The 13,608-nt window shown below is 38.6% G+C and overlaps 1 protein-coding gene across 20 annotated transcripts in view; it reads left to right on the top strand.

Annotated features, from left to right (window-relative positions):
* Positions 1 to 13,608, top strand: part of EPB41L2 (erythrocyte membrane protein band 4.1 like 2) — a 275,917-nt gene that overhangs the window by 163,717 nt on the left and 98,592 nt on the right. For all 20 annotated transcript variants that reach the window (XM_044000762.1, XM_044000778.1, XM_044000775.1 and 17 more), the window contains exon 4: positions 1,626 to 1,730. In XM_044000762.1, the coding sequence (XP_043856697.1) occupies positions 1,626 to 1,730 (105 nt within the window). The remainder of the gene's footprint in view (positions 1 to 1,625; positions 1,731 to 13,608) is intronic.

Here is a 13,608-nt window from a genome sequence, read left to right as displayed (position 1 = left end):
CTTTTCATATTTTCTGTTGTATAAGTCAGTCAATACACAGAATTTGTGTCTTGGTGTTTTATGATGAAATAAAAATGAAAATTTGGGCCAAATCCCATTCTATTGTGTCCCAGAATGACCACACCCAGAGGTTTATCTTCTATTTTGTGTACCATGTTTTTGGAAGAATTTTCTCAAGTTCTAGTGCATTCTTGGTACAGGGGCCATGGTAGCAATGTAACTGAAGGTCATCCTGTCAGAGAATCAAGTGAAGGATCTGAGAATGGGAGCCCAGAATGTCTCTCCCAGAAAAGAGATGCCTTTGAAGGATCTGATAGTCTGATAGCCTTTTTAAGGACTGCTACGCATTCAATTAAGGAGAGTAGACTTCTTCTTGGCTTTAGATTACAAAATTAGAAATTGCAGAAAGGAAGATTCACATTTAATGTAAGGAAATATCTTCTAATAATTAGTGCCATCCCAAAGTAGAATGGGCCATTTTGGGAGGTCATAGGTTCCCCTTCCCTGGAAATCTTCCATTGAAGTCTATTTAACTGTTTGAGACCACATAGAAGGGATCCCAGTTCAGGGACTAGTTAGACTTGGTGACTTTGGAGGACTTTTTCAACTTTGGGATTTCTTTTTTTTTTTTTTTTTGTAGTGAGGCAATTGGGGTTAAGTGACTTGCCCAGGGTCACACAGCTAGTAAGTGTCAAGTGTCTGAGGGTGGATTTGAACTCAGGTACTCCTGACTCCAGGGCTGGTGCTCTATCCACTGTGCCACCTAGCTGCCCCAACAACTTTGGGATTTCTTGATGATAATTGTCAGTGATGATGATGATAACAATAACTAATGTCCTTAAAAAGGACCTGTGATCTCATCAGTTTAGTTCTTCCCCAAGTGAGGCAGATCATGACCCATTCTGTGTGACTTTAGTCCCTGTTCTCCTAAAAATTAGCCTTGGTGGTGGAGTGAGGGGTAGAGGTGGGGGTCCATCCAGCATTCTGGGCTTTCATTGGTGTTTTTACCTCTCATAGCCATATAACAGCCACCATAAAATATTAGCATTACAAAGATGGTCCTTTGCTTTCATGTGATTTTTTCCATAGTAAAAGATCTCTTTGGTTTTCTGAAATCAATCCTGGCTACTTTCCCTCCCCTTTTTCAACTCACCACTGACTATAAAGTACTTTGAAGTGTGTAACTCCATACAAGAGTGTCCCAAAAGTCTTAGTACAGTAACACTTTTGGGATACGTTGTATATTACTTTAGTTGATCTTCATAAGCATTCTGTGAAGTTGGTGCTGTAAATTCCTATTTTACAGATGTGCAGACTTGGGCTGTGAGAGGTTAAATGAGACTTTTGCTTTGGGTCCCAGAGCTAAACAGCATATGAAACAGGGTTCAAAAAAATCAAACCATTATATCAACTAAGCACCTTTTGTGTAATAATCCTTAAAATAAAACAAAGCAAAAATGCATGGATGAATTGGCACTTGATCTTTTTTTTAATCCATTTAAAATCTTGCATGTAAAACTATATTCTTTATACTTTTGTTAATATTAAATTTGTTTTAGAAAGGTAAGAGATCACTAAAGGTGTTCATTTGTTTTTCCCCCTTTTCTTTCTCTTTTTTCTTCCAGAAACGAGCTACAGGTCAAGTACTATTTGACAAAGTATGTGAACAACTCAATTTACTGGAGAAGGACTATTTCGGGCTTTTATTTCAAGAAAACAGTGATCAGAAGGTAAGAAGAATTGTTTTTATTTTGTCTCTTTGGGAAAGGTAATACTTTCTCTTTGAAATAGTTTATTTTGTCTTAAACAGACATTCTTAGATTTTATTTCTTATTCATTGAATTTTAAAGGAAAAACATAGTCAACAAAATGGAATGTCTAATCTGGCATTTATCACCAAAGATCAGAAGGAAGGATGCAATGATGATAGATAAAGTTATATTGCAGAATGCTTTTCTTCCTTTTCACCTTTACCTTGCGGCTTCTCTGGCTTTCTTTAAGACCCAGCTCAGATCCCACTTTCTGCAAAAGGACCCACTTTTGCAGAAGGCACTTCCAGCTCCTACCCACTCTTAGTTCCTTCTTGCATTTGTACCGTATATATTTTGTTTGTACTATATACATACTTGATTTCATGTCTCTTCCATCAGGATATAATATCCTTGCAAGAAATCTGATTTTGCCCTTTTTTTGTATCTGTATCACTTAGCAAAATGCCTGACACATAATAAGCACTTACTTGTTTACTGACTAACAAGGACTAAGATCTAGGAAGGAATATTCCATCATCCTGTCAACCAGGGTTTATGCAGGTAACAAAAAGAGGGAGGGATAAAACAAACACAATGGGTGAAAGAATCAGGATACAAAAAGATCTTGACAGATAAGAGTATTGGGTTGAATCTAATAAGTAAAATTTAATAGGGATAAGTATAAAGTCTTACATGTAGGTTAAAAAAAATTGACTTCACAAGGAGAATATAGGAGAGTATGGTTACATAGCGGTTTTTCTGTGAGTTAATTTGGATATTCTAACAGAAAACCTAATAACAGTCTTAAACTGTGTTACAAGAAGCATGTCTCCTAAGAATAAGGAGATAATCCCTTAATAACCTAGAGACCATCCAACCTTCCAGTTGCTGAATGGCTTTAAGAGGTGTAATAAACTTGGAAAACCTAATGGAATCCATTAGTCTGTTGTCTTATTTTTTTTTACTCTGTATAAATTATATATTATTGTTAGGAATCATAACCTGGTTATAATCTATTATGGCTTGGGATTCGTATGATATAAACTGTGGTTTCTTGTACACCCCAGCTCCTGCTTGGTTTGTATAACTGGAATTCTTGTACTTTTAAAATCGACTTTGAAGGCTTGAGAACACCATGCATCCAATATACAAACAAATTAATCTTTCTATGATTGGATTACTCTGGGGGATAAGCCAGTTATGTCTTCCAACTTAATTGCTGTCATGCCCAAGGGATCCTGGGACCATAGGATTAATAGTGGATAGGGGAACGGTTAGGGAACTGGCAGCTTTTACCAGATGGTAAGTAGAGAGCTATGTGAGGCAGGCCCGGGATGATAGCCAGGCCATGCTACCTGTGGAGCATTTCTGGGTGCAAGTGGGAAATTGACTGGATAGGGTTGGGGTGGGGGTGGGGGCTGGAACAAAGTAAAAACCAGGCCAGGGTTGGTAAGCATTGGGAAGGCCGATTGAGAAAGAAAAGTAGGGTGGTTAAATCATCAAAAATCAAGGATTGGGGCAGGAGTAAGGAAGGGTAATTGAAGAGGGGAAAAAAAAAGCATTCTCATGTTGTAGCATTGGGAGGAGAAATGAGGTCCGGCAAAGTTCCTGCAGATAGAGGAGTCTCTTGATTGTCTCAGATGGCCCTTGAGGTAACTCCTCTCATCCTTAAAGGAGTGCCTCTCAGCCAAGCCTTAATACCTAGCTAGAATCTAAAACTTCCTTAAGTAACTCCATGTAGAAACTGAAGTGCAGGCACAGCTGGGTGGATCAGTGGATAGAGCACCTGCCCTGAAGTCAGAAGAACCATCTGAATTCAAATCCAGTTTCTCACACTTACCTAGCTGTGTGACCCTAGGCAAGTCACTTAATCCAGATTGCTCCCCTCCCAAAAAAAAAAAAAAAAAGAAAGAAAAGAAACTAAAGATCTGGTCTCTTAACTGTGACCCCATATTGGCACATTTCTCTATCTTGGTTTTTGTTTTTTGTATGGATGTATTCAAGCAACCTCTGTTGTAATCCTTACCCTGTATTTCTCATCCCTGAATGGCTTATAAAATTTCCTACAAGTGGTTTCAAGTATTTAAAAATCTGTTTCAGGTAGCTAAGTGGCGCAGTGGATAGAGCAGCAGCCCTGGAGTCAGGAGGACCTGAGTTCAAATGCGGCCTCAGACACTTAACACTTACTGGCTGTGTGACCCTGGGCAAGTCACTTAAACCCCATTGCCCCACAAAAAAAAAATCTGTTTCTCATTTCAATTAGGAAGACCTTGGTTCAAGACTGGTCTCTTCCATATATTAGCTATGTGACTCTAGGCAAATCACATAACCTTTTATTATTTTAGGTATCTAAGTTGCAGAGAAAATGACTACTGGTGGTGATAGAGGCTATTTCCTCACCCCAGGACTTCCAATGTCAATGAAATCATGAGTCCAATCCCTTTCCTTACTATTTGCCAGGCACTATACTCGTTTTGGGGGATACAAAGACATAAATGAAACATTTCCTTCCCTTAAAGAATTTACATTCTGTATTTCCAAACAAATAATCTGCCCTCGTAGTTCAGTCATTTTTCAGTCAGGTCAGACTCTTTATGACCCCATTTGGGGTTTTCTTGGCAAAAATACTGGAGTGTTTTGCCATTTCCTTCTCCAACTCATTTGACAGATGAGGGGAAAGAGGCAAACTTGCCCTGAATCACTCAGCTAATAAGTGTCTGAGGCCAGACTCAGGTCCGCGTACTCCAGGGCTGGCACTTTATTCATTGTGCTACTTCCCTGCATTAAATATTTGCCTACTGAATTTTATTTTTTATATTTTCCTCCTTGATTTTCCCCCTTATGTTAGATTTCTGTGCAGAAACTTAGTGTGTCTATCTGGCAATATTTTGCAATAATTAAAGAAAAAAGTCATAAGATTTTCAACTGAAATGAAAGAGGTATTAATAAATGCTTTTTTCATCTCCTCCCTTCTTTCTTTCTTTCTTTATCTTTTTTTTTTTTGTGGGGCAATGGGGGTTAAGTGACTTGCCCAGGGTCACACAGCTAGTAAGTGTCAAGTGTCTGAGGCCCTATTTGAACTCAGGTACTCCTGAATCCAGGGCCCGTGTTTTATCCACTGCGCCCCCTAGCTGCCCCCTCTCCCTTCTTTCTTGGTCTTTATGACACTGTTCTCTCCTAGTTCTTGCCTTATCTGCTATCTGACTATTAACTGGGAGATATGGGATGTTAGCTAGTGGGGATGAACAGAGCAAGTGAGGGTTTTTTGAAGATGGGGGAGACATGGGCATGTTTGTAGGTAGTTGGGAAGCAGCCATTAGACAGGGGAAGATTGAAGTGAGAAAAAAAAGGGATGAAAAGCAAGGTCAGTCTCTTGGAGATCTAATGGAATGGGATTACTTGGTGTGTAAGATAGGGTCACCTCTTCATTTGAGGTAGGGGTGTGGAAGAGGAGATGGTAGCAGAAGGCATCTGAGTGATGTGAAATGAGGAGAGAAAAAGGAGCCTGAAGTGAATGACCTCGATTTTTTTTTTTCAATGAAATACAGATTTCAGCATTAGGATGTTGAAGTATCTCTAGATCACAAAAAGCACTACCACTTTCCCCGGGTGAGACTTTGATTTGTTTTGGCAAAGGCTTGTTATTTATCATTTCAATTTATCATTAAAAAAAGGCCAACCAAGGCCACTGTTGTTTGTATGAAGATTTTCCCATTGAAATAAAAATCTCAAGCCTACCTTTGATGTAACCAGAGTTGCTTTTTTTTCAGCAAGACACTAAGTTGGAAGAATTTCAGTTCACACTGTGTATAAAACATCTATTTCAGTGTTAGATCTTTTTAATGTCTGTTGAAAACCATTATGTAAATTCTGCTATGGAAAATGTCATTTAAAATTGTGGTGGCATTGAACAGCAATGCTTCACTCTAGAGGTGGATTCTATGTCCATATAACTCTTGTGTTCATTTCTAAATTTCATTAAGAATTTTGGACTTGCTTTAAAGGACAGATGTTGCCTTGAAATTTTGATGTTGGCATTTGGCCCATGGATTGTTATATAGTTTTGCTGCATGGTGTATTGGAAGAGAAATTCATTAGAGGTGTTAGTTGATATTAACAGCTAACTTCCTATAAAAAATAATTAAAACACATTTAATGGTTACATCTTTTAAAAAAAAATTGGCAGTAGACTAAAAGTAAAAATTATATAAGAAGAATAAACTTTCCTTTGACAATACGTACATACATTGCACGTAGGTCTCATTTTACCTTGAAATACCAAAGATTCGGTTATGTAAACATTCCAGAAAGACAGATAGATGTAGCAGAGGAGGCTTCCTATTTCATGAGAGCTAAGAACACTGAACCTTTTTGCCTTTGAATTAGGGAAAAGGTACGTTTTATTTGCTTAGTAAGACCCTTCTATAATTAACTAATAGTAGGGCCTTTGGTTGAAGAATGCCAGTCTTCTGTTTGCTTTTAACCTAAGCAGATATATGCAAGTTGTTAGACTGTTTAATAATCTCTTATATGGTTTTCTTCCAGTATCAAATGTTAGTCACTATTTTCCTCCCCATTTCTTACCCCAAACTCTCCTGATAGAAGCTATACTATAATTCCTTATATTTCCATTTAATTTACCTCATGTTTTGCCTGATCTTATGAAAATTGTCTGCAAGCAGTGTTTATCTTAAGTTGTTTCAAAACACTTTTAAATTTGGAGAGGCAAAAATAAAGGAGTTGGCAGAGTGGGTTTCATTGTATATGCAGAGGTAACAAACATTATTTCATGGGACAGTTATTTGTTTTCTTTAAGGTGTGCATAATTAGCATAAGGAAAAACAGCCCCAGGAAAATAACTGTAACTTATAAACCAACATCTGTTTCAAAGTATGCAATAGGGAAATTCCTTGAACTCAAGAATCTTCTCCAAACTTTCATACTTAATGCAAAGGAGAGTCCGGGGGAAGATGGAAGAAAATAAATTGGAAAGCAGTCTTGTAGATTATACAGAGAGAAATCCCATAGCTATATATCATTATTACTTTAAAAATTTTTTTTTAATTTATTCCATTAAATCTTTCTCAATTACATGTAAAAAAAATGTTGACATTCATTTTGTAATATTTTGACTTTCTCTTTCCCTCTTTCCCCTACCCCACCTATTGAGAAGGAAAGCAATACAGTATTGCTTGGACATATGAAGTCATGCAAAACATTTCCATGTTAGCTCATGAATATTTTGTTAAAGAAGTAAAAAAAGGCCTTCGACGTAGTAAGCACCTCAAATCATGAGGCAGGAGCATAATTGTCTTAGGCTGAAGATGACTGGTTATTGATGTGGGAACCCTTTCCACATTAGCTGTCTATGTGGATAACACCAGCTTGTCATAGGTTGTCATAGATTAAAGGTTAAAATCAACACATAATAAGAAGAAAGGATTAAAAGATCTTTTATGCTTTCATCTAGTCTACTCATTGGAAAACAAAAACAAAAACCTGATAAAGGTAGAAACAAGGTGGCCTCTGACACACACTAGGGGGAAATAAAAATGGATCTTGAGCAGATGAAGTCTGGAAGAGCAGTTGGACCAGAAAAGTAAAATAAAAAGAAAATCTGCCTTAAGTGAATGGAACAGAAGTATTGATTTGCAAGATATCTGAAAGAGGGGAAGATACTAAACAATTAAGGGGAAAAAAGTCATGAATGAAAACATTTTTATAAGCATTTGGTTTTAGAATTATTACCCAAAAGGGGAGACCAAGAAGACAAAGGGAACTTCTAAGACAAATGTATGCTTTTTCATTTTTACAAAATCTTTATGTGAGCAATCTGTACGATTATCAAATATACCTTTGATGGAAAATTTGAGAAGGGAGTAGCAAGTAGCCTTTTACAAATGATACTTTACTGAAGACCAAATCTTTATAAGCTACACAACTCACCAAAAATTTTAGCGAATACACAGTGCCACTTAGCTTATTGTTTGTGTAAAAATAATTATTCGATTCACTAGAGGCAGCTGGATAGAGAACTGGGCTTGGAGTCTGGAAGAACAGAATTCAAATACAGCCCCAGATAACTGTGTGATCCTAGGACAAGCCATCTAAGCTCTATATGTCTGTTTCATCATCTGTAAAAATGGGAATAATAATAGCACCTACTTCTAGGGTTGGTGTGAGGATAAAATGAGATCAGATTTGGAAAGTGCTTTACAAACCTCAAAGTGCCATATAAAGCTGTGGGGGAGGGAGGAGCCACATTAAAGGATCTTCATAAAATCACTAGAATTGACTTTAAACAAGTTTTTAGCACAGAACAAGAACCTTTGGGCGCTTGAGCATACAATAAGTATTCTCAGTGTCTACTCTATGTCACATATTCGGATAAAACAAGATTATGCTGTCATAAGCCTTTAAATGAGAAAATGAGGAATAAAGGATGTGGTAGACCCAAGTATATTTATTAACAATTAATATTAAGCCAAATGCAATATTGAACTGATACTATGGGTCTGGGGAACCCTCCTGTTATAAAATAGGCAAGTAGCAACCACTGAAGTGGCAGATATAGCTGCTGCAAAAGTGAGACACCTATTCATTTTTCCTGGGGAAAAGCAGGGACATCAGTGCAATTCCATCCTCTGCAAGGACCCTGAATATTTCTGATTCTTCCTAGGGAGTGGTGGTGCACACAACAATATACCCCTAGGCTCCATTCTCTTTCTTTTTAAGCATAGAAAAGGTTACTCCTTTTGTTTAGCATTTCAAACTCTTCTATGCCTAGTCCTTTCCTGTCCTTGCCTTCTGTCACTCCCTTCCACACATTGTACCTTGTAGTCTCTGGGTTTTGTCCTTCCCCTGGCTATTCACCAAGCTTGGCATGTTTTCCTTTCTCACCTCTACCTTTGAGCATCCCTTGCTTCCTTCAAGACTCAGCTGAGATACCACCCTCCTCCACCTTTTGCCACCCACCAGCTGCTTGAGTGTATCCTTTTAAGTCTACCATCCATCTACTTTATACATGTATGGTATATCTAATACATATGTAAAGTAGATTGGCCATTGGCTCTGGCCAGCAGGGATCCAGTGTATTTTACTTTGTGGGGATATATTTAGATAGAGAAAGCTAAGTGGGCCAATGGACTGAGCATAGAACTTAAGAGTAAGGAGGACCTGAATTAAAATCCTACCTCAGAGAGTTATTAGCTTTGTGACTCTGAGTAAGTTGCTTAATATCTCCGTGCCTCAGTTTCCTCATTTGTAAAATGAGGATAATAACAGTACCTACCTCACAAGGTTGCTGTGAGACTTAAATGAGTTAACGTGTGCAAAGCCCTTTGCAAACCTTAAAATGCTATGTCAATGCTAGCTATAGATATGATCTGGGATTTGACCTATATCCTTTTCTGAGGGGATTTTGATTTCTACCCTTCCAGAAGGTAAGAGGAGACCCTTGGCTGAACCACCCGTATTCTAGGGGGTGGATCAGGTAGGATCCAAGTAGTAGTGGCAGGGTTTACCTCTTTAATTCTCTTGTGGGGGGGGGGGGGCGGTGAATGGGTATAGAATTAGACCTATTTATTATTTGTCAATTATTGGTAGTCTAGTGGTGTGATGTTCTTTAAGAGTAAGGCTCACTCAGCCAACATAGTCACCTCAGTCTGTGTGCATCAAATGCCACAAAAAGCTAATTGGATGGGCAGCTAGGTGGCGCAGTGGATAAAGCACCGGCCCTGGAGTCAGGAGTACCTGGGTTCAAATCTGGTCTCAGACATTTGACACTTACTAGCTCTGTGACCCTTGGCAAGTCACTTAACCCCAATTGCCTCACCAAAAAAAAAAAAGCAGCTAATTGGAGATATTGTATAGATTTGAGTAGATGATAAAATACACAGCAGTAAATGAAATGAGCTCTGTTTGATTCAAGGGTAAAATCTTACCTCAAGCAAGAAGTGAGGGATCTCCAGGATGAAGACCTCTCTTAGCAGATTCTGGGGAATCGAGGGAAATGCTGGTGGTTGTTCCCTCACTTATCTGTCCTTTCAAGGAGGTCTCACATCTGTCATTTGTCCGTCATCCAAAAGTTTTCACCTTGACTCTTGTCAGTATCTCCAGAACTCACCTTTTCTCTTTCCTCAGAGGTCTCTCACATCAAGGGCTCAGAGGTCTTTCAGAATCATTATGCAGCGCCCCAGGGCTGTCCTTCAGGCAGCTGCTCCCAGCCAACTTTGGACAGGGGTGAGATATACATGTACATATATACATATTTATATAATGTATATATGTATATACATAGATCTGTCTTTAGTCTCTCTATCAGTCTCTTAGTATCTCATATCAGTCTCTCTCTTTGTCTCTCATATCATCTATCATCTGGCTACCTATCTTTCTATGTATTTATCTATCATCTGTCTACCTACTTATGTATCCTCCCTCCCTCTCTCTCTCTCTCTCTCTCTCTCTGACAGACACACACACACCTCTCTGTTTACATATCATCTATCTCCCTATCATATCCTGTCTGTCTGTCTATATATCTCCCCTACTTCCAGTAGAATCTGAGGAAACTGTCTTTTCCCTTCCTTTGTATCCCTAGTACTTAGTACCATTCCTGGAACATAGTAAGTGTTTAATAAAGGCTTGTTGATTGATCGGCAGTTGAGGGGATGTTCTGGATATCACTAGGATATTGTTGGATCTCATGACCCTTCTCACACTTTTGTCCTTGAAAGGTTGTAGTGCTTGGAGATCTCCATGCTTCTTAGCAGGAATGGAATATATTTCATGGAAGAGAGTGTGATTCAAAGGAGGAGAGATGAAATGAACTAATTAGGGCTTATTCCTTGGAGTGCTGCTTTTCTATCAGGTGCCTCTCAGAGTTTTTGATTCTGAAGGATGCAGGGTCGTGCTCATAATATTTAACAACTGGTTTCTGGGGCACGGGTGGGGACATTGTACGCGTGACACACTGTTAAGTTTAATGTGCATTATTAACATTTCTCCATCATTTTCTTAAGTCTGAACAATCAACAAAATAATAAATCATTGATTTATAGTGTTTGCAGATTTCTGAAACGTAAATACTCACATGGAAAATTTAACACCCTACTCTCTGTTCAGGAGCTGGCTCCAACACACACCTGGGTGTGACAAGTAAAGAGACCTCTGTCTCCTCTCAGCCCCATCGAGAGGTGATCATTCAGAGATGTTGCTGAAGAATTTGGTTGGCTTTGGGGCATAAATCAGTGGCTTTTCAGTTCTGTGAGTCAGTACTCTTTGCTATGCAGAAACTGTCATTTAAATGGCACTAAAATTTTATGTCCTTCAGTGATATGGGACTGACAGCAGACTGTAAAAGGTGACACATGGCTGGGATGTCCTAATTCCCTGGGATAATACAACCAATCTTTTCTGCTTGGATTCTCCTGCTCAATATTCTATCATCTATAGGACTACTATGATCCATCACCACCCTATATCAGACTGGTTTCTACCACCCCAAACTACCTGCTTAATGAAAAACTGAAGGATTAGAGGAATCTTTTCTGTAGGTCTGGATGGCCATTTTCATTTACTTATTTCCCATTCTTTGTGATTTTTCAATATCTCTGGGTTTCAGTTTTTTTATCTGGAAAATTAGAAGTTTGATGAAATGATCTCTAAAGGTCCCTTCCAGCTTTAACTCTGTGATCTAGGATGATGGATGTAGGAATAAATAATTGTTTTCTCTGGGCCCCAGCTCTTCCTCTGATTCATTTTCCCCCTGCAGTAGCTGTTACCTCCTCAGATTAAAACACCGCACACCCCAACCCATACTCCTCCCTTCCACGTCCAGGCAGTGCTAAATCCTGAGTGATGGGGCTTTTCCCCCTTTTCCCTCATTCTTGTGCACTCATCACAGCTGTCCATTTATGAGCCAGCTGTTGTGCTGGTCTGCAGCTGCAGGGTGTGGAGAGTGAATGCTAAGCCCTCTTCTGAGTGCAGAATTCGAGCTGCTCCCTAACCTAACACCAGGGCTCCCTTTAGAGGCTGTCCCATTGACCTTTCGCATCAGTAATCCATGCAGCTGGGGAGTGCAGTATAACATAAAACCAGACTGAGTTCAATGGCGTGTTTATTAGGATTTTTTGTTAAAGTGGCTAATCTAAAGTAGAAAGATGTGCATCTCTGGATCTTTGAAATCTTTCCCAAACATTCCTCAAAATGTAGTTCAGCTGATGTTAGCAGAAGGAAAGTCCAAACAGGCTTCATATGTTATTCTTAGTTTCAAAGTATTTTTCCCTTGCTCTCCCACCCCGAAAGTGTGAATATGAATAAGTTAATGTTCTGCCTTTTTTCTAAAAGTTTGAGAATTCAAAATTTTTATTGCTTATTTTTTTTCTTTGTGACTGTATAAACTTGTATTACTGTTGTTAGGTTGTTTCAGTTGTGTTCTATTCTTCATGATCCCATTGAGAGTTTTCTTGGCAAAGGTACTGGAGTTGTTTGCTGTTTCCTCCTCCAGCTCATTTTACAGATGAGGAAACTGAGGCAAACAAGGTTAAGTGAATTCTTCAGGGCCACAAAGCTAGGAAGTATCTGAGGCTGGATTTCAACTCAGGTCTTTCTGACTCCAAACCTGGTACTCAATCCCCTGCACCACCTAGCTGCCTCTCCTGTGTTGCTTATTTAAATATAATTTAGCTATTCCTTCTAAAGCTTAGTGGAAGGATAAGATCCAAATTGTGGCTAAAGTAACATAAACTGCATCATAGCCTCTCAAAAAGAAAAAGAAATGAGATTAAGTATGAAAATGTGTAGAACTAGATTTTCCAGAAAGGAGGAGAGTGTGAGCTAAATTTGTCAGAACATTAGGGAGAAGCTTGAGACTTGAACTTGGCTTTGAAGGATAGAGTTTTGTTAAAAGGAGGGGAAAAGGGAAGACATTCTTGGAAAAACAGGATAGCATAGAGATGAAAATGGGCATGGATTTTGTCTTGACACCTAGTAGACTGTATAGTTAGAATAGAAATTGCATACTGTCAATAATGGGAAATAAATTTGTAATCAATATTGTGTTATAGTGGGAATATGATTATGGAAAGCCTTAAAATTAAAGGTAAAGTAGAACAATTTTGATTTAATAGATTTATTTGGGCAAAGGAATAAATAATCCATCTTTGTTCTGTTCTCAGTATTTAAAGTCATATGACCAGTTAAAGCATCCTAATTACCACTTGCATGAAGAATTGAAATAGCCTCATTATTGATCTCATTACCACCAGTATATCCCCCCTCTTCATTCCTTCAAATTGCTGCCTAAATAATCTTCCTAAGACCTAGGAGTCCCCTCTCATACCCCTGGCTCCCTCTTGCATGTAGGACAAAATAGAGACTCTGCTCTGACATTTATGGTCCTCTACAAAGGAAGACTTTTCTAATCTTATTTCACATTGTACTCCTTTGTGAACTCTCCATTCTAGCCACACTGGCTACTAACTGTTCTCTAGACCTAACATGCCTTCTTTGACTTCCTTTGCATTTGTGCAGGTGTCTTCTATGGATGGAGCACATTTTATCACCATCTTTGGTGTTTGATTTCCTGTCTTCTGTCCTGACTTACTTTAGGTGTGACCCTGCCTCAGTGAATCCCAGCATGACTCCCCCTAGCATTAGTGTTCTCTTCTTCATCATATATTACTATAGCACTTGGTTTGATACTTTGTACCTCCTTCATTTCCAGTTTTCTAAAATATAATTATCTGGGTACGTTGTATTATTCTGTATTAGGTAAGCTGCTTGAGAGCATTGCTTTATTTTTTTTCTTTGAATTCTTAACATTTAGCCATAGGTTCTAATAAGTGTTGAATTGTTG

The sequence above is a fragment of the Dromiciops gliroides genome, chromosome 4, assembly GCF_019393635.1.
Source record: "Dromiciops gliroides isolate mDroGli1 chromosome 4, mDroGli1.pri, whole genome shotgun sequence".
NCBI lineage: Eukaryota > Metazoa > Chordata > Mammalia > Microbiotheria > Microbiotheriidae > Dromiciops > Dromiciops gliroides.
This window is presented reverse-complemented; position numbering and strand designations above follow the sequence as displayed.